Raw genomic sequence first — 25,715 nt, 5'->3', positions numbered from 1 at the left:
TTGTTGCTATCTACAAAAAAAATAGTCTTCAGATTGCTCCTTTAGAAACTGATATTTCTTCTTCCAGGGAGAATACCCTCCACACCTTAAAACAACGACAGCTACTGTCTTACATAGGAAGTGTCCGTCCTCTTGTCACTGAACTGGTGAGTTCCAGGTAGGGTGACAGCCTGAGACAAAACACCGTGACAGAGCAACTCGGGAGAATGGGTTTATTTGGCTTCCGCTTCCACATCACTGCTCACATCAAAGGAAGTCAGGGCAGGATCCTGGAGGCAGGAGCTGATGCAGTGGCCATGGAGAGATGCTGCTTTCTGACTTACTCCCTATGGCTTGTTCAGCCTGCTTTCTTATAGAACCCAGGACCACCAGCCCAGGGATGCCGCAATGTCTAGGTCCTCACCCATCAATCACTAATTAAGAAAATGCCCCAAAACTGTACCTTGGGGGGGGGGGGCTCAGGACAGAGTTTCTCTGTAGTTTCTGTCCTGAAACTCACTCCATAGGCCAGGCTGGCCTCAGACTCAGAGATCTGCCTGTCTCTGCTTCCGGAGTGCTGGGAATAAAGGTGTGTGCTGCCACCGCCCAACCTTCAGCTGTATCTTCTGGAAGCATTTTCTCAATTGAGGTTCCCACCTTTTGGATAACTCTAGGTTGTGTCTCAAATTGAGATAAAACTACCAGAACAGGAAGTGTTCTTGGAAATGAAGGTTGTCTTTAAAGATAAATGTTATCAAGCCTGAGCGGTGGTGGCCAGCACAGGCTTTTGATTCCAGCACTTGGAAGGCAGAGGCAGGCAGATCTGTGTGAGTTCAAGGTCTGAGTTCCAGGACAGTCAGGACTGTTACACAGAGAAACTCCGTCTTGAAAAAAACAAACAAAAAAAGTGATATTTCCTAAGTGACATTAAAATGATTTTTGTTTGAAATTCATCGTGATTGTGTGTGCTATTTACTGCTAAAGTGAAGTCTGTATTAATGCTAAATGTTCAAAAACACAAATGTTGTGATAAGTAGGAATGATACTTTTAGAAGTTTGTAGATTTTTGTTTGTTTGTAAATATTTGTTTTATTTATACATCTGTGTGTCTGTGTGTGTTGTGTGACCCTGTGAGTGCGCGTGCCTGCGTGTCTGTGTGTCTGTGTGTGTTGTGTGACCCTGTGAGTGCGCGTGCCTGCGTGCCTGCAGAGACCGGGACAGTCACCTGGAGTTGTAGGAAGTTGTGAGATGCTCAGCCTGGGTGCTGGGAACCAAACTCAACAGAACTGCCAGTTAACTGGTAAGCCATCTTTCCAGCCCCATTTTTGGTCTGGGTTTTTTTTTCCCCCTTGAAACAGGATCTTTCTATGACTCAGGCTGACTTTGAACTCGAGGCCCTTCCCCCTCTTTCTGAGTGTTCTGGAAAAATTTTACTTATTTATTAGTAACTAGTGTTTAGGGTTTTTTTTTATTTGAAGGGGTAGATGTTGTATTTGGTTGTTTTGTTTTACACTACTGAGGATTGAGCCCATGTGCATACTCGGTAACCTCCCTACCACTGAGCTATGCCTCCAGCTCCTGTTGTGCTTAATATGGGGGTAATCACAGGATGCACTTAGTAACCACAGGGAGCACTTAGTAACCCAGGGAGCACCTAGTAACCACAGGGAGCACTTAGTAACCCAGGGAGCACTTAGTAATCACAGGGAGTACTTAGTAACCCAGGGAGCACTTAGTAATCACAGGGAGTACTTAGTAACCCAGGGAGCACTTAGTAATCACAGGGAGTACTTAGTAACCCAGGGAGCACTTAGTAATCACAGGAAACACTTAGCAGTCCATCACAGGGAGTACTTAGTAATCACAGGGAGCACTTAGCAGTCCCTCACAGGGAGTACTTGGTAAGCTCTTGCCCTGTGTTCTAAGGAAGTTCATGCTTTCTAGTCAGACTAGAGCTCTTTCTTCCTACATGTTTGTCCATGCTCTAGATCTCGTCTAAGGACAGTTATGGAATAAGCTCAGATAATGTAGTGTTAGCTGGCTGTACTGGACTGGGATAGTGGTAGTCTATGCTTGGCTCACTAGGTAGGCATACACCATGTTGGGCCAGAGGCGGGGGCAGCAAACAAATTCGGAACCCTTATAATACTTAATTTCTTTATTAACTAGATTTTAAAGGAATTTATTTCTTTTTCTTTTTTTAATATTTTTGTGGTTTATTTAACTTTATTTTATGTGCATTGGTGTGAAGGTGTCAGATCCCCTGCAACTGGATCTTCAGACAGTTGTGAACTGCCATGTGGGTGCTGGGAATTGAACCCGGGTCCTCTGGAAGAATAGTCAGTGCTCTTAACCACTGAGCCATCTCTCTAGCTCCCAGGAATTTATTTCTTATGTAACTACCATATAGCTTCATCGTGTCATGATTTTAAAAACGTGTATGTAAATGTATATAGGGTCAGGTTTTTGTAGCTTACACGCTTAGCATTAGAGCCTTGAGTTTGGTCCCTGGCACCATATACATGACTGACTAAGGTATAAGCAAATGAACAAACAAAAAACTTAAATGTATGTAGGTTCCAAATATCTACAGTTAGTGGTGAGGTTTTTTGTTTTTTTTTTTTTTTATAGGACCCTGATGCTCCTATTAGACAGAAAATGCCACTTGATGATCTGGACAGAGAAGATGAAGTTAGGTTACTCAAGTACCTTTTCACTCTAATTCGTGCTGGAATGACAGAAGAGGTGAGTCATGTGATTCCCTGCTTGCTCGGGTTCCAGGTGCCATAGACCTAAAGTTAGAAGAGTCTTCACGGCCCTGGCCATGCTTCTGTGCTGTGATCCCATCCAGTGTGCTGTTTCTGCCTCCATGGAGCATGCCCAGAAAAGCACGTGGCTGTGAGGCTGGAGAGAGCAGTTTATTCTGGTTTCCAGAACTCTTAGCCAATTCTTCAACAAGCCAAGCTTTGCCTTACTCCGTTGCACTGTAGGCTACATTGGTTCTGTCATTTCTCCTTGGTTATGTTGAATTTAAGGAAATACCAATGGACTAATTGAATGATAGCTCTCTTCTCATTATAGACAGAGACATTTAAGGGTTTTTTTGTTTTGTTTTGTTTTTGTTTTTCAAGACAAGAGTTTCTTGGCTGTCCTGAAACTCACTCTGTATACCAGATTGTCCTCGAACTCAGAGATTTGCTTGCCTCTGCCTCCTGACCTGAGTGCTTGGAATAAAGATGTGCGCCACACTGCCCAGCTTATAGACTTTTTAATAATAATTTTGTATTCCAAAAATCAAAGGTCATCAAATCTATTTATTTTTATTTATTTTAAATTCCATGTTAGTGAGTGAGTACCCTGGTACTTTAGTAGCAAGGCTAAAATGAAGAAAGAAAAATTACTAGAAAACTAAGGGGCTTGGGATAAGGCTCAGTTGATGAAGTGATTACCTCACGTATGAAGTCCTGGGTTTGACCCCGCTCCCCCAGCCTAGCCAAAACAAGAAAGGAAAGCCACAGACAGTACTGGCTTGTGGGGAAAGTGGAATGCCATTACCAGTTGTGTTTGTCACTTGAAAGCTGGTCTTGTGATACTGGGTTTGCTTTATTAAAGAGCATGGTGCTTTTCACTTCTGTCCTTTTTTGTTTCCCAAGGCACAACGGCTCTGTAAACGTTGTGGGCAAGCATGGCGAGCTGCCACACTGGAAGGCTGGAAGCTATATCATGACCCTAATGTTAATGGAAGCGGTACGTTAGGTCACCTAGTGAATGGTAGCCTTTCTGTGTAGAAGTGGCTGACATGTTTCATTTTAAATGATGAATTTTCTTTAACTGTTTTGTAGGAACAGAACTAGAGCCTGTTGAAGGGAATCCATACAGACGGATTTGGAAGATTAGTTGCTGGAGAATGGCGGAAGATGTAAGATAATGAAATATGCATTGAGACTCACTTTGTTTTTATTAAACAAAGGTGTACTGAGGAGCAGTGTAACGTATGACTAGGGTCTCTGTATTGGGAGAAGTTTTAGTCACGTTAGCAATAGGCCTGGTGACGTAGCAGATTGTTCAGACACTGGGTGCTAAGAATTAGCATTGCTGAGACAGAAGCATAAAGGATGGACCCCATCAGCTTAGAGAAGATTAGGGGGCTAAAGCTGAAAGCTGGCTTATCAGAGGACTTCTCCATTTAACTTTTTTTTTTTTTTAAGAAAGAAAGATTTATTTATTTATTTATTATGTGTACAGTATTCTGGGTATTCTGCCTGCAGGCCAGAAGAGGGCGCCAGATCTCATTACAGATGGCTGTGAGCCACCATGTGGTTGCTGGGAATTGAACTCAAGACCTTTGGAAGAGCAGGCAATGCTCTTAACCTCTGAGCCATCTCTCCAGCCCTCCATTTAACTCTTTAAAACTTAATAAATAGATTTGGGAGTGGAAACTCGAGGAAGGAGTTGGAGGTAAATTCATAGGATGGGAGGTCTGAAACGGAATAGAAAGTTCATAAAGGAAGTGAAGTGCCAGTGCTGCTGGGACATGGTGAGCTCATTCCTAAAGTCACCACAGGCTGCACGGCTGGACAGGGAATCTCAGGCTTTATGGGAGAATGGGCTTACAAAAATACATTAAAATGTCATCGGTGGTGAACAAAAATGAGAACTGGAGAGATGGCTCCGCAGATGCGGGCACTTGCTGAGCAGGCTTGACAGCCCTTATTTGGTACCTGGAACCTCCCTAGAAGTGGGAGAGGACCGACCTCCACACATGTCGCACTGTAGCGTGTGCATCACACACGCTCTCCACAGAATATTAACGATGAGAGCTAAGCTGTTTTAGAGGCGTTTCCCACCTGTCAGAGAGTTAATAAAGATAAGTAAATATAGTAGTACCATAAATTGGGCACCTGTTTTGGGAAAGAACTGGAATTTGCGTGTTGAATTGGTTTTAGAAAGCTGAGCACAGGTGATTGAGAGCAGTGCCGTGGCCGTGTAACCTGACCTGATAGGTCTGGAGTCGCAGAAGTGATGAGCCTGTGAGACTTCTTCACTGCTGAGGGCCTGCCTATGATGGTCGTAGTAGTAGCAGAAAGGGGAGTCTCCTGAGTGTCTCGTTTGATGGCAAGAAATCTTGAAATGCCATTGACAAAGCCCTTAAAGCAGAGTAAAGTGATGAGTGCAGCTTTCTTGGGATGGCTACACACTGATGGCCCCTGGCCAGCAGCAGGAGGGTTGGTACCAAGAAACTGGAGCAATACCTGCTTAGGTTCTGTGTAGATGAACATTTTACTATAAATATTTAAAATACTATCGGAGTTGGCCTTGCTTTCATTTGGTATTTAAATGTTTGATTTTTTTTTTTTCTGACGATTTTGGAGTTAATTCATCAAACTAAAAGTCCTTCCTGCCTGCTCCCCTTGCTCTGTCACTGAAGCTTAGGGACTAAGTGACCAGGTTCAATCTAGAAGAACTATGACGAAAACTAACATGCTGGGGAAAGGAATACTATCCAATCCTTTTATTCATTGTCTTTTAGGAACTTTTTAATAAATACGAAAGAGCAATTTATGCATCACTGAGCGGGAATCTCAAGCAGGTATGCACTGGTGTGATATGAATGAACCACATGCTTAATAGTCTTGGAATTCACGTTGCAGACTTGAGCTGCTTTCTGCAGCAGCCGAGCCAGAGATCGTCCGAAAGCAGGGCGGTGCCCACCTGCTTGTCTGACGCTTCCCATGCACGCATGGTTTTCAGCTGTTTGTTTCTGTGCTTTTTTTATTGGTTGCTTGTTTTTGTTGTTATTTTGCTTGATATATAGCTTAGTCTAGCCTCATACTTTTTTGCTGTTTAGGTTTGTTTGAATTTTGAAGCTAGGGTCCTGCTTTGTAGACCACGCTCCTCAGTGCTGGGATTATAGGCCTGCACCTGGCTCTTACATGATGATTACATAAATGAAGCCAGACCAGGTGGTGGTTGTGCACACTTTTAATCCCAGCACGTGGGGGCAGAGCCAGGTGGGTCTTTAAGTTTAGGAGAAAGAGGGTTATTTGATGTAATTTTTTAATTCCATAGTGTTTTCTGTCATTAGAAGATAGTTTTAAAGTCTTTATCCATGGATATAATTGGTTTCCTTTTCTGTTTTGTTAATTGTGTCTGTGTTTCTGTTTTGAAATGAATGAAAAGCTTCTTCCTGTCTGTGACACCTGGGAGGACACAGTGTGGGCCTACTTCCGGGTGATGGTGGACAGCCTGGTTGAACAGGAGATTCGGACATCTGTGGTGACACTGGATGAAACTGAAGAGCTCCCGAGAGAGTACACGGAAGCCAAGTGAGTGTGGCAGCGTGATCTGGGTCAGGTGGTCCCAGTGGCTCCGAAGTTCTCTTCTGCAACACTTATGTTACCATCTCTGTCCCTTTTTGTTTTTTCTCTTTTGAAGTTGGACCTTAGAAAAGGTTTTTGAAGAACTTCAAGCCACTGATAAAAAGGTAAATGTTAATATAACCCTCTTACATGTAGTATATGAAATTAATGTTATATAGTTGTACACTGTAGTTGAAAGGGGGAGAATTTGGAGTATTCCTTTCTCATTTTTTTCTTCACTGTTATCAAAATAGGAGACCTTAAAAATAATATTTATTGGATAGGGCATAATAGTAGCACTCAGAAGGCTGAGACAAGACATCATTATGAGTTTGAGGAATGGTTGGGCTACATAGTGAGACCGTCTCAAAACAAAAAGAAAAACACTTTCTTAGTACTTTTTTCCTCATAACTAAAGTAGTGTATATGTACTCGCAATTCTAAAACCATCCTAGTGTCTACCGGTACGACCTATGTAACTCCTTCCAACACCCTTATCTTTATTTCCTCAGACAGTAAACCACACCAGCACGTACCCGGTAGCCTCTCCAGGCCTCTCAGATAAGTGTAAGTGGTGCAGATGTGCAGCTCGGTGCTGGTCTTTTCCAGGTCACCTTCCGCCACACTTGTTTTCCACTTAATGCTGCTCTCCCAGTTAATTGCTGTATTTTAGCCAGATTTTTAGTTTTTTATTTTTTGTTTGGGTTTGTTTGTTTTAAGAGAATTATGATCTTACTGAATAGCTCTAACTACCTGCTAACTAACTAACTACAATTAAAGCCCAGACTGGTCTCAGACACCCAAGTGCTGAAATTTCAGGTGTGTGCCATCATACCTGACTTTACTGTTCTCTTTATATTAAAAAATATGTTTTTTCTCTAGCTTAGCATTCAAAGTGGTGGATTTTATTGTCGTCTCCTCATATATATGTCATTATTCTTTGTGCTTAGTCATTCTCCTTCCATTGTTCTTTTCAATAGATGTATAATGTTCTGTAGAATTGGCTGTAGAGGTTTTTGGTTTTGTTTTGTTTCCTTTAGAAGGTACTCAGTCTGGTTCCGGTGCTGTAGAGAACATCTGTGTGTGCTCAGTCTGGTTCCGGTGCTGTAGAGAACATCTGTGTGTGCTCAGTCTGGTTCTGGTGCTGGTGCTGTAGAGAACATCTGCGTGTGCTCAGTCTGGTTCCGGTGCGGTAGAGAACATCTGCGTGTGCTCAGTCTGGTTCTGGTGCTGTAGAGAACATCTGTAGGTGCTCAGTCTAGGTCTGGTGCTGTAGAGAACATCTGTGGGTGCTCAGTCTGGATCTGGTGCTGTAGAGAACATCTATGGGTGCTCAGTCTGGATCTGGTGCTGTAGAGAACATCTGTGTGTGCTCAGTCTGGTTCTGGTGCTGTAGAGAACATCTGTGTGTGCTCAGTCTGGTTCCGGTGCTGTAGAGAACATCTGTAGGTGCTCAGTCTGGTTCCGGTGCTGTAGAGAACATCTGTAGGTGCTCAGTCTGGATCTGGTGCTGTAGAGAACATCTGTAGGTGCTCAGTCTGGATCTGGTGCTGTAGAGAACATCTATGGGTGCTCAGTCTGGATCTGGTGCTGTAGAGAACATCTGTGTGTGCTCAGTCTGGCTCTGGTGCTGTAGAGAACATCTGTGTGTGCTCAGTCTGGTTCCGGTGCTGTAGAGAACATCTGTGGGTGCTCAGTCTGGTTCTGGTGCTGTAGAGAACATCTGTAGGTGCTCAGTCTGGATCTGGTGCTGTAGAGAACATCTGTGGGTGCTCAGTCTGGATCTGGTGCTGTAGAGAACATCTGCGTGTGCTCAGTCTGGATCTGGTGCTGTAGAGAACATCTGTGGGTGCTCAGTCTGGTTCTGGTGCTGTAGAGAACATCTGTGGGTGTGAAGATGCAGGAACTTCCTGCTGTTGCAGTCTCTTTAACACTTGTTTCTTAACAGTGTTGACAGGGTTGCTGGGTTAAAAAACACAAATGTGTCCTTCGTATGTGTAGCTACATTGTCTGGGTTTCTAAATTACTGACGGTTACCATACATAGGGTATACTTTCAAGCTACATAATTAAAGGTAAATGAAAGTGAAACATGACAACAGGAAAGTGTTGGTTCTAGTGATGAGCACTGCTGCAGTAATTTCTCTTTTCGTTGTTGTTGTTGTTGTTGTTGTTGTTGTTGTTGTGAGACAGGGTTTCTCTGTAGCTTTGGATCCTGTCCTGGAACTAGCTCTTGTAGACCAGGCTGGCCTTGAACTCAGAGATCCACCTGCCTCTGCCTCCGAGTGCTGGGATTAAAGGTGTGTGCCACCACCACCTGGCTAGTAATTTCTTTAATTTTGCATTTGTTTCTCTCTTGAACAGCACACTTGGTATCTTTTGCCAGCCTATCAGTATAGGAAACAGGGCTGAGTGTGCTTCCCTTTATTTTTAAATGTCTCTTAATTTTTTTATTTATTTTGTATTTTATGTTTATTGGTGTTTTCCCTGCATCTGTGTCTGTGCACCACATGAATACAGTGCCTGTGGAGGCCAGAAGAGGGCATCAGACCCCTTGGTACTCAGGTTACAAACAGTTATTAGCTGCCATCTTAGTGCTGAGAATCAAACCCAGGTTCTCTGAAAGAACCGCCTTTGCTCTTAGCTGCTGAGCTGTCTCTTTGGCCCATTTGTTTATGAATTCCTGTTATATCTCATTACAATTATCTATTGGTTTTTATTTTTCTTTATTATTGGGTAGACTATACTTTGTACAGTAAGTAAAATTAATGCTTTTTCTGCCAAGGACTTATGTCCTTTGGAAAATACTTTGGAAATTCTATGAGTAGATAAAACCAAGTCAGGAATAGAAGTAAGTGTCTCAAGGGTAGAGGACATTACATACAACGAGATACAATCCTGGCCACTGAAGACTGAAGGAGTTGCTAGGGTCAGAGTAGCTGGGCGAGCTTAGAGTCACACAGCGTCTGTCTTGTTATTGCTACTTAGAGGGGCAGCACCCTGCTCACACACAGTCCTGTGTAAGTGCAACAAAGGCTAGAAATGGAGTTAATCAGGGTTTCGGTACTCTCACAAAGAAAACAGTAGAATTCTGTTGGAAGACATAAAGATACGAGAAAAATAGATAAAACATAAATCTGAATGAGAAGACGTGAAAATATCAGTCTTTCTAAAATCGACATAGGACTCTAATAATTTGGAGAGATTGTTTTTGTGTTATTAAAAAAGGTAAAACGGTAAGTAGAAGCATAAATAAGAATGGCCAAAACATTCTGAAACAGCAGCAGGGCACTTCCTCACCCGGGGAGCACACAGCAGCACAGTGCAGCGTCTGAGTGGGCTACACAGATCAGTGACCCAGAGGTCTAAATTAGAGCAAACACGTGTGTGCGCCTGAGAGGTGGCAGGTCTGACCTCCCACTTCCCAGGAAACGGAGTGATTGTATAAGATAATGGTCCTGACAGAATTGGCCTTCCATCCAGAAGGAAACAGCTTTGACTAATGCCATGCAGTTGAGCTAAACACTAGACAGGGAATGTTTTGAATATACCAAAAAAAAAAAAAACATTTAAAAGCAATTGACAGATAAAAAAAATTAAACTATATTTGGCAAAAAAAATCATAATGACCTACTTTTCAAAAAAACAAAGCACAGGCCGGCTGTCACGCTCACTCATCTGTGTCTGCCTACCACTGTGTTCTGTTACTCGGTGACGTGTAGGAGACAACAGCTTCAGAATGATTCTGAATGGTGTCGCTTGTATTGAAAGAGTATCCTGTAGTTGGTTTTGCCTAAGCCCCTTGGCTCTTTTCTAGTTTCCTGAGGTATGCCAAGGTAAAAAAAAAAAAAATGTTAAAAATCGTAAGTTTGGGACCCGCAGGTGCCTCAGCAGGGAAAGACTCCAGCTGGGCCTGACTGCTGAGTTTTCTCTCTAGGACCCTCATGGTGGATGGACACAGTGGACTCCTACAAGTTGTCCTTTGATCACGAGTGGGACTATGGCACACAGGCACGTGTACACACACAGGATGAATAAATAGATATTTTAAGAAGATAATAAATAGAATAGCAATCCCTAATAGTAGATTGTCTTCTGGAAGATGCTGTTCAGTTTTAGGTTTGTGCGCCATGAATATGTTCCAAAGGCAGCATTCTTCCGTGGTTTTTTGATCTTCCTAAAGCCTTCATTTTTAGCTTCATATATGTCCCTTCAAAATTTGACATTTTCAGCGTAGCAGTGAATACATTCTTCAAAGTGAACACAAAAAACTTATGGCAATGTAAAACTTTTTCAGAGAGTTCTGGAAGAAAATCAAGAGCATTATCATATAGTCCAGAAGTTCCTCATCCTGGGAGACATCGACGGTAAGGTGCATTTCTCCTTTGCCCGAGTTCTTCGTTCTGGGAGTCATCTTTGTCCTGACTCACTGACATCCACCTCCTCAAGTGTACAAGGCCAAATCTGAGCTGAACCTCGGTGTCTCGAGGTGGAGAGTTTTCCACAGTGGGTGTTGGCAGTGAGACCAGAAACTGTAGGTGTCCTGGGGTGTCCTTGCAATACTGTTTCTCCGATTGTGCTCTCACTGTCGAGCCTCTGACGTCTTGTAGGTCTGATGGATGAATTCAGCAAATGGCTTTCCAAGAGCAGAAGCAATCTACCTGGACACCTGCTCCGATTTATGACTCACCTTATTTTGTTTTTCCGCACCCTGGGACTGCAGACCAAAGTAAGTAAAAGTGAGCGGCGTCTTCTGCCCTGCGCGCCTGCGGTAGCTACCTGTTGTCAGGACCGTCCCACTTGGTCACCTACTGGTAACGCCTTGTCAGTGACTGGTTAGGGTCTGGCCTGTGGCCACAGAATGCTGATACTTGCCCAATTTTGAAGAATTTGGTCCTTGTTGGTACCCAGCTAAGCTAATGGAACCAAAATTCTGTGGGAATTAAAATTCTTTCTTTTTCTTTCTGTTTTTCATTCTTCTAAATGTTTGGTGACATTTTGATGTTAGCATATACAACAACATAGTAATATGACAGTTGGCAAACTTGGGCTTTGGAGTTGAGAGTCTTGAATTCATATCCTTACTCAGTAACTTCTAGCTGTGTGAGTCTAGGTGTCTAAGAACTCCTTTCATTCTCTGAAGCATGGACAGTGTCTACCCAGGTATATAAGAACGCCTTCCTTCCTCTATAAAGTGTGGGCAGTATCTACCCAGGTATATAAGAACTCCTTCCTTCCTCTGTAAAGTGTGGGCAGTATCTACCCAGGTATATAAGAACTCCTTCCTTCCTCTATAAAGTGTGGGTAGTATCTACCTAGGTATATAAGAACTCCTTCCTTCCTTTATAAAGTGTGGGCAGTGTCTACCCAGGTATATAAGAACTCCTTCCTTCCTCTATAAAGTGTGGGTAGTATCTACCTAGGTATATAAGAACTCCTTCCTTCCTTTATAAAGTGTGGGCAGTGTCTACCCAGGTATATAAGAACTCCTTCCTTCCTCTATAAAGTGTGGGCAGTATCTACCCAGGTATGTAAGAACTCCTTCCGTCCTCTATAAAGTGTGGGCAGTATCTACCCAGGTATGTAAGAATTCTTTCTTTCCTCTGTGAAGCGTGGACAGTGTCTACCCATAAAGTTATGGTGAGAGGACCAGTTACCTGTCTCAGCAGATAAAGCATTTGCCACCAAGTCTCATGACTTGATCAATCACTGGAACCCATATAATGGAACAAGAGAACTGAACCCTACAAGTGTATACACAATAAATAATGTTTTAAAAAAAGGTTTTGTTTTATTTTAAGTAGAAAAAAAGAGTAGTGTTACACTACATGAGCTTTGGTAAGCATGTAGCTAGGGTACTTACCACTTAGTGTAAATATTAAATTCCTTAAAATACTTTTTAAGTAGAATTTTTATTAGAAACTATATTATTGTACCTACCTATAAGAAGTTGTGTTAATAACTGGAGTATGTTTTTTTCTATGAAGGAAGAAGTTTCCATTGAAGTTTTAAAGACATACATACAGGTAAGCTTTTAGAATCTATAATTTGATTTTTTTTCTATTTTAATGAAAACAAAATTAAAATGGTCCTTTTTTTTTAAAGATTTTTAAATTTATGTATATGAACGTTTTGCCTGCATGTTTCTATGTGCAGCATGTGTGTCTGGTGCTAGAACAGAAGAGGGTGCTGGAGGAGTGGTTGTGAACCATCGTGTGGGTGCCGGGAGCCAAGCTGGGTCCTCTACAAGAGCAACAGGCGCTCTTAACTGCAGAACCATCTCCCTAGCTCCTCAGTGATACTATTTTAATACCCTGTGGTCTGGAAGCCACCAGGCTCCATAGAGATCTTAAATTATTCTAAATACATTTCTAGAATTTGAAAGTATTTTGATATGAAGCACATATCTAAGAGTCTTTCCTAAATATATTTGAAATTTTAAAGCAAAATTTTTTCAAAGCACTGTTAACTTGTCTGGTTTACTTTGATTTTTGTGTTTCTTAGCTTCTAATAAGTGAGAAGCACACAAACCTCATTGCATTTTACACCTGTCGTTTGCCTCAAGACCTTGCTGTTGCCCAGTACGCATTGTTTTTGGAAGGTGTTACAGAGTTTGAGCAACGGCATCAGTGCCTGGAACTGGCTAAAGAAGCAGGTAAAATGTAAAGCATTTCATCTGTTGCCGGTGATGGTAGCACACACCTTTAATCCCAGCAGAAGCCGGCGGATCTCTGAGTCCAAGAACAGCCAGGGCTACATAGGGAAACCCTATTTCGAAAAACCAAAATAAAGAATTTCATCTATTATTTCTTTTTAGGTATAATGTATAAAATAATGAGTTTTGTTGTGACATTTTCAAATGAGTATATTTATTACATATCTATTCATATAAAAAATATGTTTGTGTATATAAGAAAGGACAGGGTGGCTGGAGAGATGGCTCAGTGGTTAATAGCACTGGCTGCTCTTTCAGAGGACCCAGGTTCAATTTCTAGCACCATATGGCAGCTTACAACTGTCTGTAACTCTGCTTCCAGGGATTGGGCATCCTTGAACAGACATACATGCAGGCAAAACACCAGTGTACATAAAGAAAAGAAATAAATCTAAAAGTAAAGGGGGAGATATGCACATACCAGAACATGCATGCCACAGCACAGGTGTGGAGTCAGAGAACACGCTTAGGTGTCGGTCCCCACCTTCCACCCTATTTTAGGCAGCATCTGTTTTCTTGCCACACGAGCCAGCTCCCTAATTGGCTTTGGGCAGATTGTCATTTTGGCATGTGTCTTAGTATTAAGTCTTTTTTTTTTTTTTTTTTTTTTTTTTTTTTTTTTTTTTTGAGGGAGAAAAACAGGAGTAAACGTCTCAGTTAAATTCTTTTGGAGAATGAAAATAACTTTAACTTGTATAAAAATTTTGTTTCTGTTTTTGGTTTTGTTTTTTGGAGAAAAATTCTTACTATATAGCCCAAGTTGGCCTGAAACTTGCCCAGGCTAGCTCAGATTCTGTGGTCCTCTGACTCCTCTACCAATTGCTGAGATGACAGGCATAAGTCACCACACCCAGCCTAAAATATTTTTAGTTAGTATATTTTTCTATAGTATTTTTCAATGTGTGTATTGTATTAAATAAACTTTTAGCATGTTCAGGTCCCGTGGTGCTCATGTGGAGATCAGAAGACAGCATTCGGTTGCTTTTCTTCTGCTATGTGGGAATTGAACTCAGGTCATCAGACTTGGTGGCCAGCACCTTCATTTGCTGAGCCATCTCACTGGCCCTAGGGATTATGTCTTTAAGAAGTTGTTTTAGAGTCTAAGGATGAAACTCAGTGGCAGGATGCTTATCCAACATCTGTAAAGCTGTCAGTTCAATCCTCAGTGACAAAAATAAGAGAAAGAATTGTTTCAATGTTATCAAATTGTTGTAACTATTTAGATAATAATCATATTAATAACTACTCTTTGGTTTTTGTTTTGTCATTTTCAAAAATTCCTTAGATTTGGATGTTGCAACAATAACAAAAACTGTAGTTGAGAATATTCGAAAGAAAGATAACGGTGAATTTAGTCACCATGACCTGGCTCCGTCCTTAGACACTGGCACCACTGAGGTGAGTAGTGCTGAGGGTGAGGGGGGTGAGAGTTTTGTGTTACTTATAATCTGTCTTCTGACTGTCTTTTAATTTTATATATATATATATATATATATATATATATATATATATATATATATATATACAGGCCTTTAAACCAATCACAGTGACATATATTCATACAATGTTAAAGGAATATTCTACAAAGGATTCTCTTATACAACAGACATAAGGATTGGCTTTTTGCTTATCAGGTTCCACCGGATACTTTAAAAGCTGCTGACTTCTGTCTTTAGGAAGACAGAAGATGAAATTTCAGAAGGGCAACAACTTGGGGCTGGGAGTGTGGCTCAGTGACGGAGGGCTCACCCAGCATTTGTGTGCCCTAGGGTTATTTCCTGGATTGCTTGGCAAGACAGACAATGAATGATTCCACATTCATAGGCCAGTGAGTTTTTTCAATAATTTAGTGGAGATCTGTTAAGTAGAACAAACTGGGGAAAGTTGACTTTTTTCATAATTTTATATGATGAGGAGAAAATGTTTTTCATTTAGAGTGCATTATAAGTTCCGCTCATTTGCAAAGTAACTGAAATAAAATGGCTATTCCGTGCTTTCAATGACTAGGAGGACCGTGTGAAGGTGGATGTGATTGACTGGCTGGTGTTTGACCCAGCGCAGAGGGCAGAAGCTCTGAAGCAGGGCAACGCCATCATGAGGAAGTTCCTAGGTGGGTTGGATTCTTGCGTTTTTATCAGATCTGTAAGTTTTAACTTTTATTCTTGCAGAACATTTCATTTAGTTCATAAATAAGTGGGAAGGTAGGACACTTGGTAAGGACTTTAAGCTTCCATCAGTTCTGGGGAACAGGTGCTCTTGGGCAGTCAGTTGTTCTCACCTGTGCGCCCTCAGCGGCCTAGTGGCCCACTTATCCACCCTCTGTAGCACTGAGTAGTCGTCCATTCATTAACTGTTTACTGGGGCTGCAAAGACCTCATAGGTAGGAGAGCTGCTACTCTTTAGAAGAACCAAGTTCAATTCCTACCACCTACGTGGCAGCTCACAACCATCCATAATGGGCCAGGGGCACTTCTGAATTTGCCATATCACTAGTTAAGCCTTGAAAAACTGACTTGCCCAGTGCTGGGAGAAGGCGCAGTCTGCAGTTTCTAGTCAGCTGCCTGCCATGGCCAGTGCCTCAGACAGAACACACGAACCTACTCATTTCTTTTGATGTTCACACCAAAGGGGATAGAATCAGCTGTTCTATCAGGCTTTGTATTGCAAAACCAAACCCATTTAAAAGTAAATGTTTACTATAGTAATCAGCTTTGTATATAATGCCATATTCTCAGACTTAGGAAAATATGATTTCTTTAAGGTGTAGGTGTGTGTGTGTGTGTGTGTGTGTGAGAGAGAGAGAGAGAGAGAGAAACTGCCTTTGTATTACCTTATACTGGGAAAGAACCAGCCCACTCGAGGGATCTCCAAGACCTTTGGAGAAGTGTGGGATCTGAAATGTAAAACTTAAAGTCAGTGATTTGGTACTATAAGGCACCAGTATACAGATTAGGTGTGCTGACACTTAATCCCAGCACTTGGGAGGCAGAGGCAGGCAGATCTCTTAACTACCAGTCCAGCCTGATCTACATGGTGAATTCCAGGACAGAAGTACATAGAAGTCCATATATTTTGAATGTTTTTGTTTTTTTTCCCCACAGCATCAAAAAAACATGAAGCTGCAAAAGAAGTGTTTGTGAAAATTCCTCAGGATTCCATTGCAGAAATCTACAATCAGTGGGAGCAGCAAGGCATGGAGGGCCCACTTCCTGCTGAGGACGACAACGCTATCCGAGAGCATTTGTGTATCAGAGCCTATCTGGTGAGTCTGCAAAGAAAACTGCAGTCATGCTCACGAAACGATTGTATGTACAATTTTTCATCTTTAATTTTGTGTAGGTATGTGTCTGCAGATGGGTATATGCACGTGAATGTAGGTCCTGTGGAGACCAGAGGCATCTGAATCCCTGGAACTGGAGTCACAGACTGTTGTGAGCTGCTTGTTGTGGGTGCTGGGAACTGAACCAGGTTCTCTGGAAGAGCAGCAAATGTTCTTAAACGCTGAACCATCTCTCTAGCCCTTGAACTTTTTCCAAGAGTGGTGATTGAGCCATCTAAGCTCCCTGTGCCGGTGCTGACTGAGAGGGGTTGCTGTCATGACCCTGTCATTGGCGTGCATCTGTCCCTTGCTGGCGGCAGGAGCAGTGTGTGATGCCTGGAGCTTCGCTAAGATTGCTGTGCACGTGTGTAAATTAACAACATATCTCAGTCAAGCTTTATTCAGCAAATAAGTGATTGCTGTGGACACATAGTAGGGCTCAGTTTGAGAACAGAATTCTGTCTTTAGCTGTAACGTGGAGCAGGCTAATGAAGAAGATGAATGCGCATGCCCGCCTCACAGAGAGTGATGCAAGATACACATGGGCATATGTGGTGCTAGGGGTAAGAGTCGCTGCCGAAAACAACACAAAGTACTTTGTCGGTATTTGTCACTTCACAGAACGTTTGCTTATTCATAATTTTTGAGTAAGAATTACTTCTAAGAACTAGAACTTTTAAATGCCTTTTGAGCGATAAAAGTGAAAAAACTTTGTGTAATCTCAACACTCAGGAAACTGAGGCAGGAGGATTGTCATGAATCTGAGATCAGTCTGGGCTTCTTAGTGAGTTTCAGACTAACCTGGTCTAAAGAAGAAGACCCCGTCTCAAAGCAAAATGTAAAAGCATGTATTTCATTTTGTTTAACTTTGTGTTTTAGGAAGCCCATGAAACCTTCAATGAGTGGTTTAAGCATATGAATTCAGCTCCTCAAAAACCTACATTGATATCTCAACCAACTTTCACAGAGAAAGTGGCTTTTGAACACAAAGAAAAGAAATATGAAGTAAGTTAAAGGGAGTCTGAGGTGAGCCTCTTTTATCTTTTATTCAGAGGGTCTTCTTAGCGTTTATGTTCTGATTGGAGTAGGATTTTCCTGCTTCACATTCTACTTTGAATCATGATTACTTTTATGTAGGTTATTAATTAATCCTGAAAAATGCTGCAGAACATGGTGGCAGTGCTTAATCTCAGCACTTCAGAGCCACAATCAAGCAGATTTCTGTGAATTCAAGGCCAGCCTGTTTTATATCCTCAATTCCAGGCCGGCCAGAGCCTGTCTCAGCAAAAAAAAAAAAAAAAAAAAATAAGAAAAAGAAAAGAAGGAAGGCCTTTTGACATTAGTATTCATTTGCTAAATTAATATTTTAGTATTTCATCTATCTCCTATTGGTTAATAGTTTTTCTTTATATACATATCTGGCTGAATTACCAAGTCTTAAGACTGATGTTCTTGTTGAGGAGTGGTGGTCGTGCACACCTTTAATCCCAGCACTTGGGAGGAAGAGACAGGTGGATCTCTGAGTTCAAGGCCAGTCTGGTCTATAGAGCAAGTTCCAATGAAAGTCAGAGCTGTTACACAGAGAGACCCTGTCTCAAGAAGACAAATAAATACATAAATAAAGGGATGACTATTGTTCAGTCCTTTATATCTGTGTATGTTTGTTCTGCAGATGGATCATAGTATTTGGAAAGGACATTTAGATGCCCTAACTGCTGATGTAAAGGAGAAAATGTACAACGTCTTGTTGTTTGTTGATGGAGGGTGGATGGTAGATGTCAGAGAGGTAAGTTATACGTTTTATTTATAGCTTTAAAAATTAGATTAACAAACAGAGAGATGGCTCAGCCAGTAAAGGCACTCGCCACCAAACCTAGCGACCTGGTTTCAGTCCCTAGGGTTCAAATGGTTGGGAAAAACCCCGGCTTCTGTGAGTCGCTCTCTGACCTTGACATGCAGACCCACATGTGAGCACCCAGTCTGTGCACCATGTGTGTGCCCGGTGCCCATGGAGAACAGAAGAGGGCACCTATTCCCGACAGTAGGGTTAGAGATGGATGTGAGCAGCCATGTGGGTGCTGGGTTCCAGCTCGGGTCTGTTGGAAAAGCAACAAGTGCTTTTCCACTTTTTTTCCACTTTTCTCTTTTTTCTTAGATCTGAGCCATTCCTCCAGCCCCTTTCTTAAACAATTAAAAAACAAGCCCACAACAGTAACAAAAACCATACACACTGTATCTTCTAATGTTCTTTCTCTAAATAAGAACATCTACAGATTTTTTTATATATAAAGTTGGTAGTTATAACTAAACCTCCCCGTGTTTTAAGCTTGAAAATGCTACCTTGGAAACTAAAATGTAATTTTTCAAAATTCTAGATCTAAATTTCATTTGTTTCCTCGTTGTTGAGTTAGTTAGGGCCTTACTATATAATAGAAGCGTACTTTGAACTCGCTGTGTGCCAGCTGCCCTGGAACTTGAAATTCCCCTGACTGCTGGTTTGCAGATACATGCCACCAAACCTGAGTCTAAGCTTTGATGTGTGTATTTAACTTAGAAATAGGTGAGTCTAATACTGTGAGACATAAACCAGCAGCATCCCTCTGAGCCACCCATTTACATGACTCAGCATGTTCTTAAATGCAGGCTTCCAGAGTAAGAATGAGCTGCAGAAGTATTAAGTAGCACAAACCAATGTGTGTGACCCCAGCATTTAGGGGGCTGAAGCAAGAGGATTAGGAGTCACGGACAGCCTCAGCTGTCCCTCCCCACAAGAGAATTAACGCAGAAAGAAAACACAGTGGATCTGTTGTGAGTCCAGAGGAAGAGATCACTTTAATAGCGCACATGCCTAGCATGATGGGGCCACAGCATATCAGTAAAGGAAAAAGAAGTTTGCTTTTACTTGGAAGGGATCTGGACAGAATGCTAAGAGATGCAGGTGGGATGTGGAGCCAAGGAAGTGGTGACTGTGAGAAGGGAGGGCACTGAGGCCGGTGTCACCTCCTCTTCTTGGTAGTGTTTCTGCTGTCTTTTCTTCTGCCGTCCCTCATATCCTCCTGTATATAGTTTTCCATTTTTAACTTGCGTAAGAAAATGATCCATTTCCTCTCCTGTTTACCCCTCCCCTACCTGATCCTTCTCACTTATTGTCAGGTTGGTATGTTCTCTCAAACCTCAGGACCGTCTGCAGATACATAAACCCCGCCTTTTCTCCTTCCAGAGAAACTACATATTTTCCCTAATAACTTTCACTCCAATGGTATTTAGTCTCATTCCTTTGGTGTGTGACCAAATGCCTAGTAAGAAACAACTTAGAGTAAGGTGGGCTTGGTTGGGCTTGAGGTCTTGAGGGTACAGTCTTGGGTATCAGGGGTAAGAGGCAGCTTGTATGTCTGCAGTTAGAAAGGAAGAAGTGTAATCAGACTATAAAACCTCAAGCCCTCGCCCACCCTATTACCTACTTCAACAAGTTTCCACCTCCCTAAAGCTTCCAGAACATTCCTAAACAGCTCTACCCTCTGGGGAACTTAGGAGGGACATTTTACACTCAAACCACAGCAAGTCTGATCCTGAGATGTGACAGAATGGTGACCCGGAGCCCTGTGTCTTGGATAGTTGGGATGTCAGGTTGTGTGTGTGCACTGGGGTTCCCTCTGCCAGCCCTCATGTCACAGTTATGTCTTTTCTTTAAGCAGCTTAGTTGCTACATTTTCCTACCTCTAGCTTCTCTTTCCTGCCAGGAAATGAATATTAACAGGGAATGCTGCTACTGATAACAGGATTGTTAGGTCCACTTCTGAGTTTTTGTTTATTTGTTCATGGTATTAGGATTGAGCCCAGGCCTCACACATGCTAGCATGTGCGGTACCACTGAATTCCATCCTCAGCCATCAGTGTACTGTTGACAGAGGTTTCTGTCTTGCCCGGTCCCACAGACATTCGGTCCCAAAGAAACACACAGAGATCTACATTAATTACAAAACTAGTTGGCCTATTAGTTCAGTTGTCTTATTAAATAACTCTTACATCTTAGACCATAATTCTTGTCTGTGTTAGCCACGTGACTTGGTGCCTTTTATCAGTGAGGCATTTTCATCTTGCTTCCTCTGCATCTGGGTAATAATTGCAGACTGAGCTTTTCCTCTTCCCAGAATTCTCCTGTTCTAGTCACCCTGCCTGTAGTTCCTGCCTGCCTACTTAGAAAAGTGCACCCCTTTCTTTACACAGGTATAGTCATGTCATGTGTACATGACCAGTAGTGTAACATGAGGGTCCAGCTTGTTGGGGTTTCTGTCCCGCCTGGTACCCCACAACCGGCAAATCCCAAAGAAAATCACACACAGGACTCCATAAGGTTATAAACTGATTGGCCCATTAGGTCAGGCTTTTTATTAGTCCTTGTAACTTATATTAATCCATTATCATTATCTATGTTAGCCACACGGCTCAGTACCTTTCTCAGCGGGCAGCTCACATGTTGCCTCTTCGGTGGTCTGGGCAGGAATGGCGGAGGGAGCTTCCTGCTTCCCAGAATACTCCCAGTCTCTTTGCTCCACCCCTACTTCCTGTCTGGCTTTCCCGCCTATACTGCTTGTCTGGCCAATCAGCGTTTTATTAAAATATGATTGACAGAATACAGACAATTCTCCCACACCACAGTAGACTGAAGTTCAGCTCAGATTTCAGCTCCATTGCCTGCTTGGCTGGCTGTCTTTATATACTTATACAGCACATCCCCGTGCACCTCTTAGAGGCAGGAAGGAGTCTGGGAGCTAGAAGACGGTGCACAGGGAAAGGAAGGCCCAGGGAGCAGTCGTCCAGTTGGTCTTAAAGGTCTCCACTTCGAACCCCCAAGCTGGAAAAGGTCTCAAGTCTGTCTCTGAAGATAGTCCTATCTTATCTTGAGAAAATAGAAGTGCTTCCATTTTAAAGCTAAAAAGTGTATGAGGTATGCATTTTAATATTTAGTTTTATGTATTTGTACCTCTAAACAATATTAAAGGGTTGGCTGTTAGTGGTGGGATCACCACATCCTTTGTGTTCCTCCAGTATCTGTCCCTGAGAAGTGTTTCACACGTCGTTTAATGCCTTACACAAGAAGGGAATTCTCTTCCTCCCTCCCCTGCCAACTGAGTCAGGACTTGATGTGATATCCTAATCCTCTTGCTTCCTTCTGCCTTCAGGGGCTGCAGTTTCAGCCATTCCACTGTGCCTGCCTTAAATTTGTTAACTAGGGTTTATTGGCTGCTGCTGATCTGTTCCCCTTTGCACCGTGTGCTCTGTGGATTAAACTCAGGGCCTTGCACATGATTGGTAGTGTCTACCCCTGAGTTAACACCCAGTGCTTCCTTAAAAAAAAGTTTTTTCATTTAAACTGTTTATGTGTGTGTGTTTCTGTCTGTATGGTGTTGTGTCCATTTGAATGTAGTTGTCCCTGGAAGCCAGAGGGGAGAGTATTGGACCTCTCGGAACGGGGTGCTTGTGAGCTGCCCATCATGGGTCCTCCCCAGCAGTAGTATGTGCTCTCTACCTATGAGACAGCCCCCTGTTTTAAAGATTATTTCAGGAATTGTAGTGTTTGAGTGTCTTTTAAAATTTTGTTTTGTTTTGTTTTGTTTCTTTGTTTTTCAAGACAGGGTTTGGAGCCTGTCCAAACTAACTCTTATAGACCAGGCTGGCCTCGAACTCACAGAGATCCACCTGCCTCTGCCTCCCAAGGGCTGGCATTAAAGGCATGTGCCACAACCACCTGGCTTTAAAACTTATTTTAATGAGTTTAATTTTCCCATTTGTTACAAGAAAATGTAGCAGAAATAGAAAGGCTAGTGGTTTTTCTGTTTTTTACTGACCAGATAATTCTTTTTTTCTCTTTTCTTTTTTTTATTTTTATTTTTGAAACAGGGTTTCTCTCTAGTTTTTGGTGCCTGTCCTAGAACTAGCTCTTATAGACCAGCCTGGCCTCAAACTCATGGAGATTCGCCTCCCTCTGCCTCCCGAGTGCTGGAATTAAAGGCGTGTGCCACCACCGCCTGGCATGACCAGATGATAATTTTTTAGAAAGATTCCATTTGTATTTGGAGACACTTTTTGCTATAACAAAATGGCTTCAGATCCTCCCCCCCTCTTTCTCTCTCTCTCTCTCTCTCTCTCTCTCTCTCTCTCTCTCTCTCTCTCTCTCTCTCTCTCTCGCATGTATGCGTGCATATCTGTGTTTGAGACCAGGTTATCTGTAGCCCTGACTGCCCTAGAAACTCTCTGTAGACCATACTGATCTCTAACTCAGAAATCCACATGTCTCTGCCACCTGAGTGCTGGAATTAAAGGCATGTGCTATCATGTTCTACCATGCCCTACTAAAAGTAGCTTTTATATTTAATTTTATGTGTGTGAATGTGTTGCCTGGCACTGGAGTTACAGACAGTTATTAGACACTCAGTGGGTGCTGGGCATCAGAGTAGCCCGTGCTCCTAAGAGCTAAGCCATGATCTCCCTTCCCCTCCCCTACCCTCCTCTCCTCTCGCCTCCTCTCTTCTGTGTTACTCAAGTCCTCGGGTTCTTATAATTCCCACCTCCACCAATTTCTGACTATACAAAAAAAATTATTTGTTCTCTTAGAAGTTTACAAGTTCTTACTCAACCGTCCCTGGCTTGACCGCAGTCAGGTTGGTAAGCCCTCTCAGATCTTAGATACATGTGGTGATGTCTACATGTATGGAGGGAAATCAGTGGTAATTATTTTCTGTGTTTCTTTACCCAGATTGGTATTAAGTCTGATTCTTTTGTGTGCTGTTAGTCTAGATGCATCAGAAACACACTCAGCAGCATTTTACTTCCATACTGTCTCCTCTAGTATATCTTAAAAGTTCATCTTCGTGTCTTTAGCCTTAAAATCGTATTTCCAAAAAAAAGAAGAAAATCTAGTCTAGTAGACTAGATAATATTATGATCGAAGCTAGCTTGTTTTAATTTTTGGTGGCTTGATGAGGGCTCACGTGATGGCTCAGTCAGTAAAGCTCAGGCCTGTGAAGCACGGGGTCCTGTGTTTGGTCCCCAGAAGCTACCCTTGTAGTGCTAGCACCAAGGAGGGAGCGGCAGGAGCCCTGGCGCTTGTCAATCAGGTGTCTAGCCTAAAGGAGAGCTCCAGACCAAGGAGCTGGTGTTCTGGGATGTTGCTCAGGGTTATTCTCTGGCCTCAGTACTTGGGCACACACTCATGCATGCCCCTATACACATGTGTACCAGCACGCATATAAAAATATACACATACATTTAAAAAAATAGGAGTGATAAGCTTTAGAAAAAGAAATTTCGTGTTTTCCTGTTCTGGTTTCGACTCAGTAGTCAACCCTCAGCGTTCCTGTGGCATTGATTCTAGGACCTGAGAGATACAAGATTGCCCCCTTCCATTACATAAAATGGCATGCATGATATTTGCATGTAATCCTCACACACCCTCCTGTCTGGTAAATATTCTTCAGATCATCTCTACCCATTTAGTGTAAATGCTGTCTAAACAATTGTTATAACAAGAACAGAATGTATACATGTTTAGTACAGATGCGACTTTCCCCCCAAATATTTTCCTTTTGTTGTTCATTAAATCTATTGGCTCCCAACATGGCTTACTTTTTGGTTTTGGTGGTGGTGTTGTTTTATATTTTTGAGACAGGGTCTCTGTAGCAGCCTGGCACACAGTGTCCATCAGGTTTGCCCTGAACTTGCACTTAGGCTCCTGCCTTGTCATCCTGAGTGCTGGAGTTTGGAGTCACGGGTGTGAGCCTCCATACATACCTGTGTAGTTGTGGAGTGATGGCTTGGTGTCTGTCTGTAGGATGCCGAGGAAGACCCTGAGAGAACACACCAGATGGCTTTGCTCAGAAAGCTCTGTCTGCCCATGCTGTGCTTTCTGCTTCACACCGTACTGCATAGCACTGGTCAATACCAGGAGAGCCTGCAGCTGGCCGACATGGTGTCCTCGGAGCGCCACAGACTCTACCTGGTGAGTGCCGGGCTGTCTGGAGGTTTCCAGTTACCTGTTGATACGCTTGGACGATGATGTTTGGGAATACTTGTTTCCATTTTATAGAGTAATGTTCCAGTTTTAGTGTGCTTCTTAAAAGCTCTGTCTCTATATATGATGGAAGTATATATTCTGTCCTGTAAACTCTGTCTCTGTATATGCATGGAAGTATATATTCTGTCCTATAAACCAGCACGAGGTCTCTGAACCACACAGATCTTCAAGGAAAATTTCTTCTTTTTTTTTTTAAATATTTATTTATTTTATTTATTTATTATGTATACAATATTCTTTCTGCATGTATACCTGGAGGCCAGAAGAGGGCACCAGACCTCATTACAGATGGTTGTGAGCCACCATATGGTTGCTGGGAATTGAACTCAGGACCTTTGGAAGAGCAGGCAATGCTCTTAACCGCTGAGCCATCTCTCCAGCCCCCTGGAAAATTTCTTCTTAAGGTTGATTATGATTTTAAAAAGTTGATATTCTCGTTTTTGATTTTTTTTTTCTTTTTTTCCTAATGTCAGGTATTTTCTAAGGAAGAACTAAGGAAACTGCTGCAGAAGTTAAGAGAATCCTCTCTGATGCTTCTAGATCAGGGGCTTGACCCGCTTGGATATGAAGCTCAGTCGTAACTCATCCACTCTCTGATGCCCTTGACGGGACTGCTTGGTTGTTTGGTTTTGATATACATATTTGTAATTATGGGTTTTTCCTTTGGCATTGTGGGGGAAAATGTAAAATTTAGGTTTTTTGAATTTTGTATTATTTTTACGTATTTCTTTAAGTATTTTTAAATGAAATTATACAAAATAAATTTTTGTTCTACAAATATTAGTTTTCTCTTATGTAATAGAATAAATGAATTAATATTTTATTTTTTCTTATGATCATAAATTCCTGGCATATTAAAATTTAAAAAGAATAAAGAATAGGTTTATTTTATGCCAGGCAAGTAATTTCTCATTTATCAAAAAATTTAATATTTTTCTAAATAGTAAAGTTAAGACGAATCTAGCAAAAGTATTTTAAAATGGAGCTGGAGAGATGGCTCCGCAGTTAAGAGCACTGGCTGCTTTCCAAAGGACCAGAATTCATTTCCCAGCATTCAGAGTGGCTTACAACCATCTGTAATTCCAGTTCCAGAAGATCTGGTGCCCTCTTTTGGCGTCTGTGGGCACCAGGCGCACACATGATGAATAGAGATACATTCAAGCCAAAAATCCACATGAAAATAAAAATTAGGGAGGGGACAGAAAAGAAAAGAAAAGAAAAATTAGCCTAGCACTCACATGGGCCGAGAAACACTCACTTGTAACTTCAT

General features: G+C 42.1%; 1 protein-coding gene across 1 annotated transcript in view; it reads left to right on the top strand.

The window, feature by feature from the left end:
• Positions 1-25,223, top strand: part of Nup107 (nucleoporin 107) — a 43,733-nt gene extending 18,510 nt beyond the window's left edge. The window contains exons 11-28 of the mRNA XM_048418302.3: positions 68-146; positions 2,611-2,724; positions 3,633-3,726; positions 3,822-3,898; positions 5,510-5,569; positions 6,160-6,305; positions 6,415-6,463; positions 10,635-10,704; positions 10,948-11,066; positions 12,325-12,363; positions 12,842-12,992; positions 14,338-14,450; positions 15,060-15,162; positions 16,154-16,314; positions 17,251-17,376; positions 18,044-18,157; positions 24,203-24,370; positions 24,919-25,223. Coding sequence (XP_048274259.1) covers positions 68-146; positions 2,611-2,724; positions 3,633-3,726; positions 3,822-3,898; positions 5,510-5,569; positions 6,160-6,305; positions 6,415-6,463; positions 10,635-10,704; positions 10,948-11,066; positions 12,325-12,363; positions 12,842-12,992; positions 14,338-14,450; positions 15,060-15,162; positions 16,154-16,314; positions 17,251-17,376; positions 18,044-18,157; positions 24,203-24,370; positions 24,919-25,026 — 1,891 coding nt within the window. The 3' untranslated portion in view covers positions 25,027-25,223. The remainder of the gene's footprint in view (positions 1-67; positions 147-2,610; positions 2,725-3,632; positions 3,727-3,821; positions 3,899-5,509; positions 5,570-6,159; positions 6,306-6,414; positions 6,464-10,634; positions 10,705-10,947; positions 11,067-12,324; positions 12,364-12,841; positions 12,993-14,337; positions 14,451-15,059; positions 15,163-16,153; positions 16,315-17,250; positions 17,377-18,043; positions 18,158-24,202; positions 24,371-24,918) is intronic.
• The last annotated feature ends 492 nt before the right edge of the window (positions 25,224-25,715 follow it).

This window comes from Myodes glareolus, chromosome 26 (genome assembly GCF_982192425.1).
Source record: "Myodes glareolus chromosome 26, mMyoGla1.1, whole genome shotgun sequence".
In the NCBI taxonomy this organism is placed as follows: domain Eukaryota; kingdom Metazoa; phylum Chordata; class Mammalia; order Rodentia; family Cricetidae; genus Myodes; species Myodes glareolus.
This window is presented reverse-complemented; position numbering and strand designations above follow the sequence as displayed.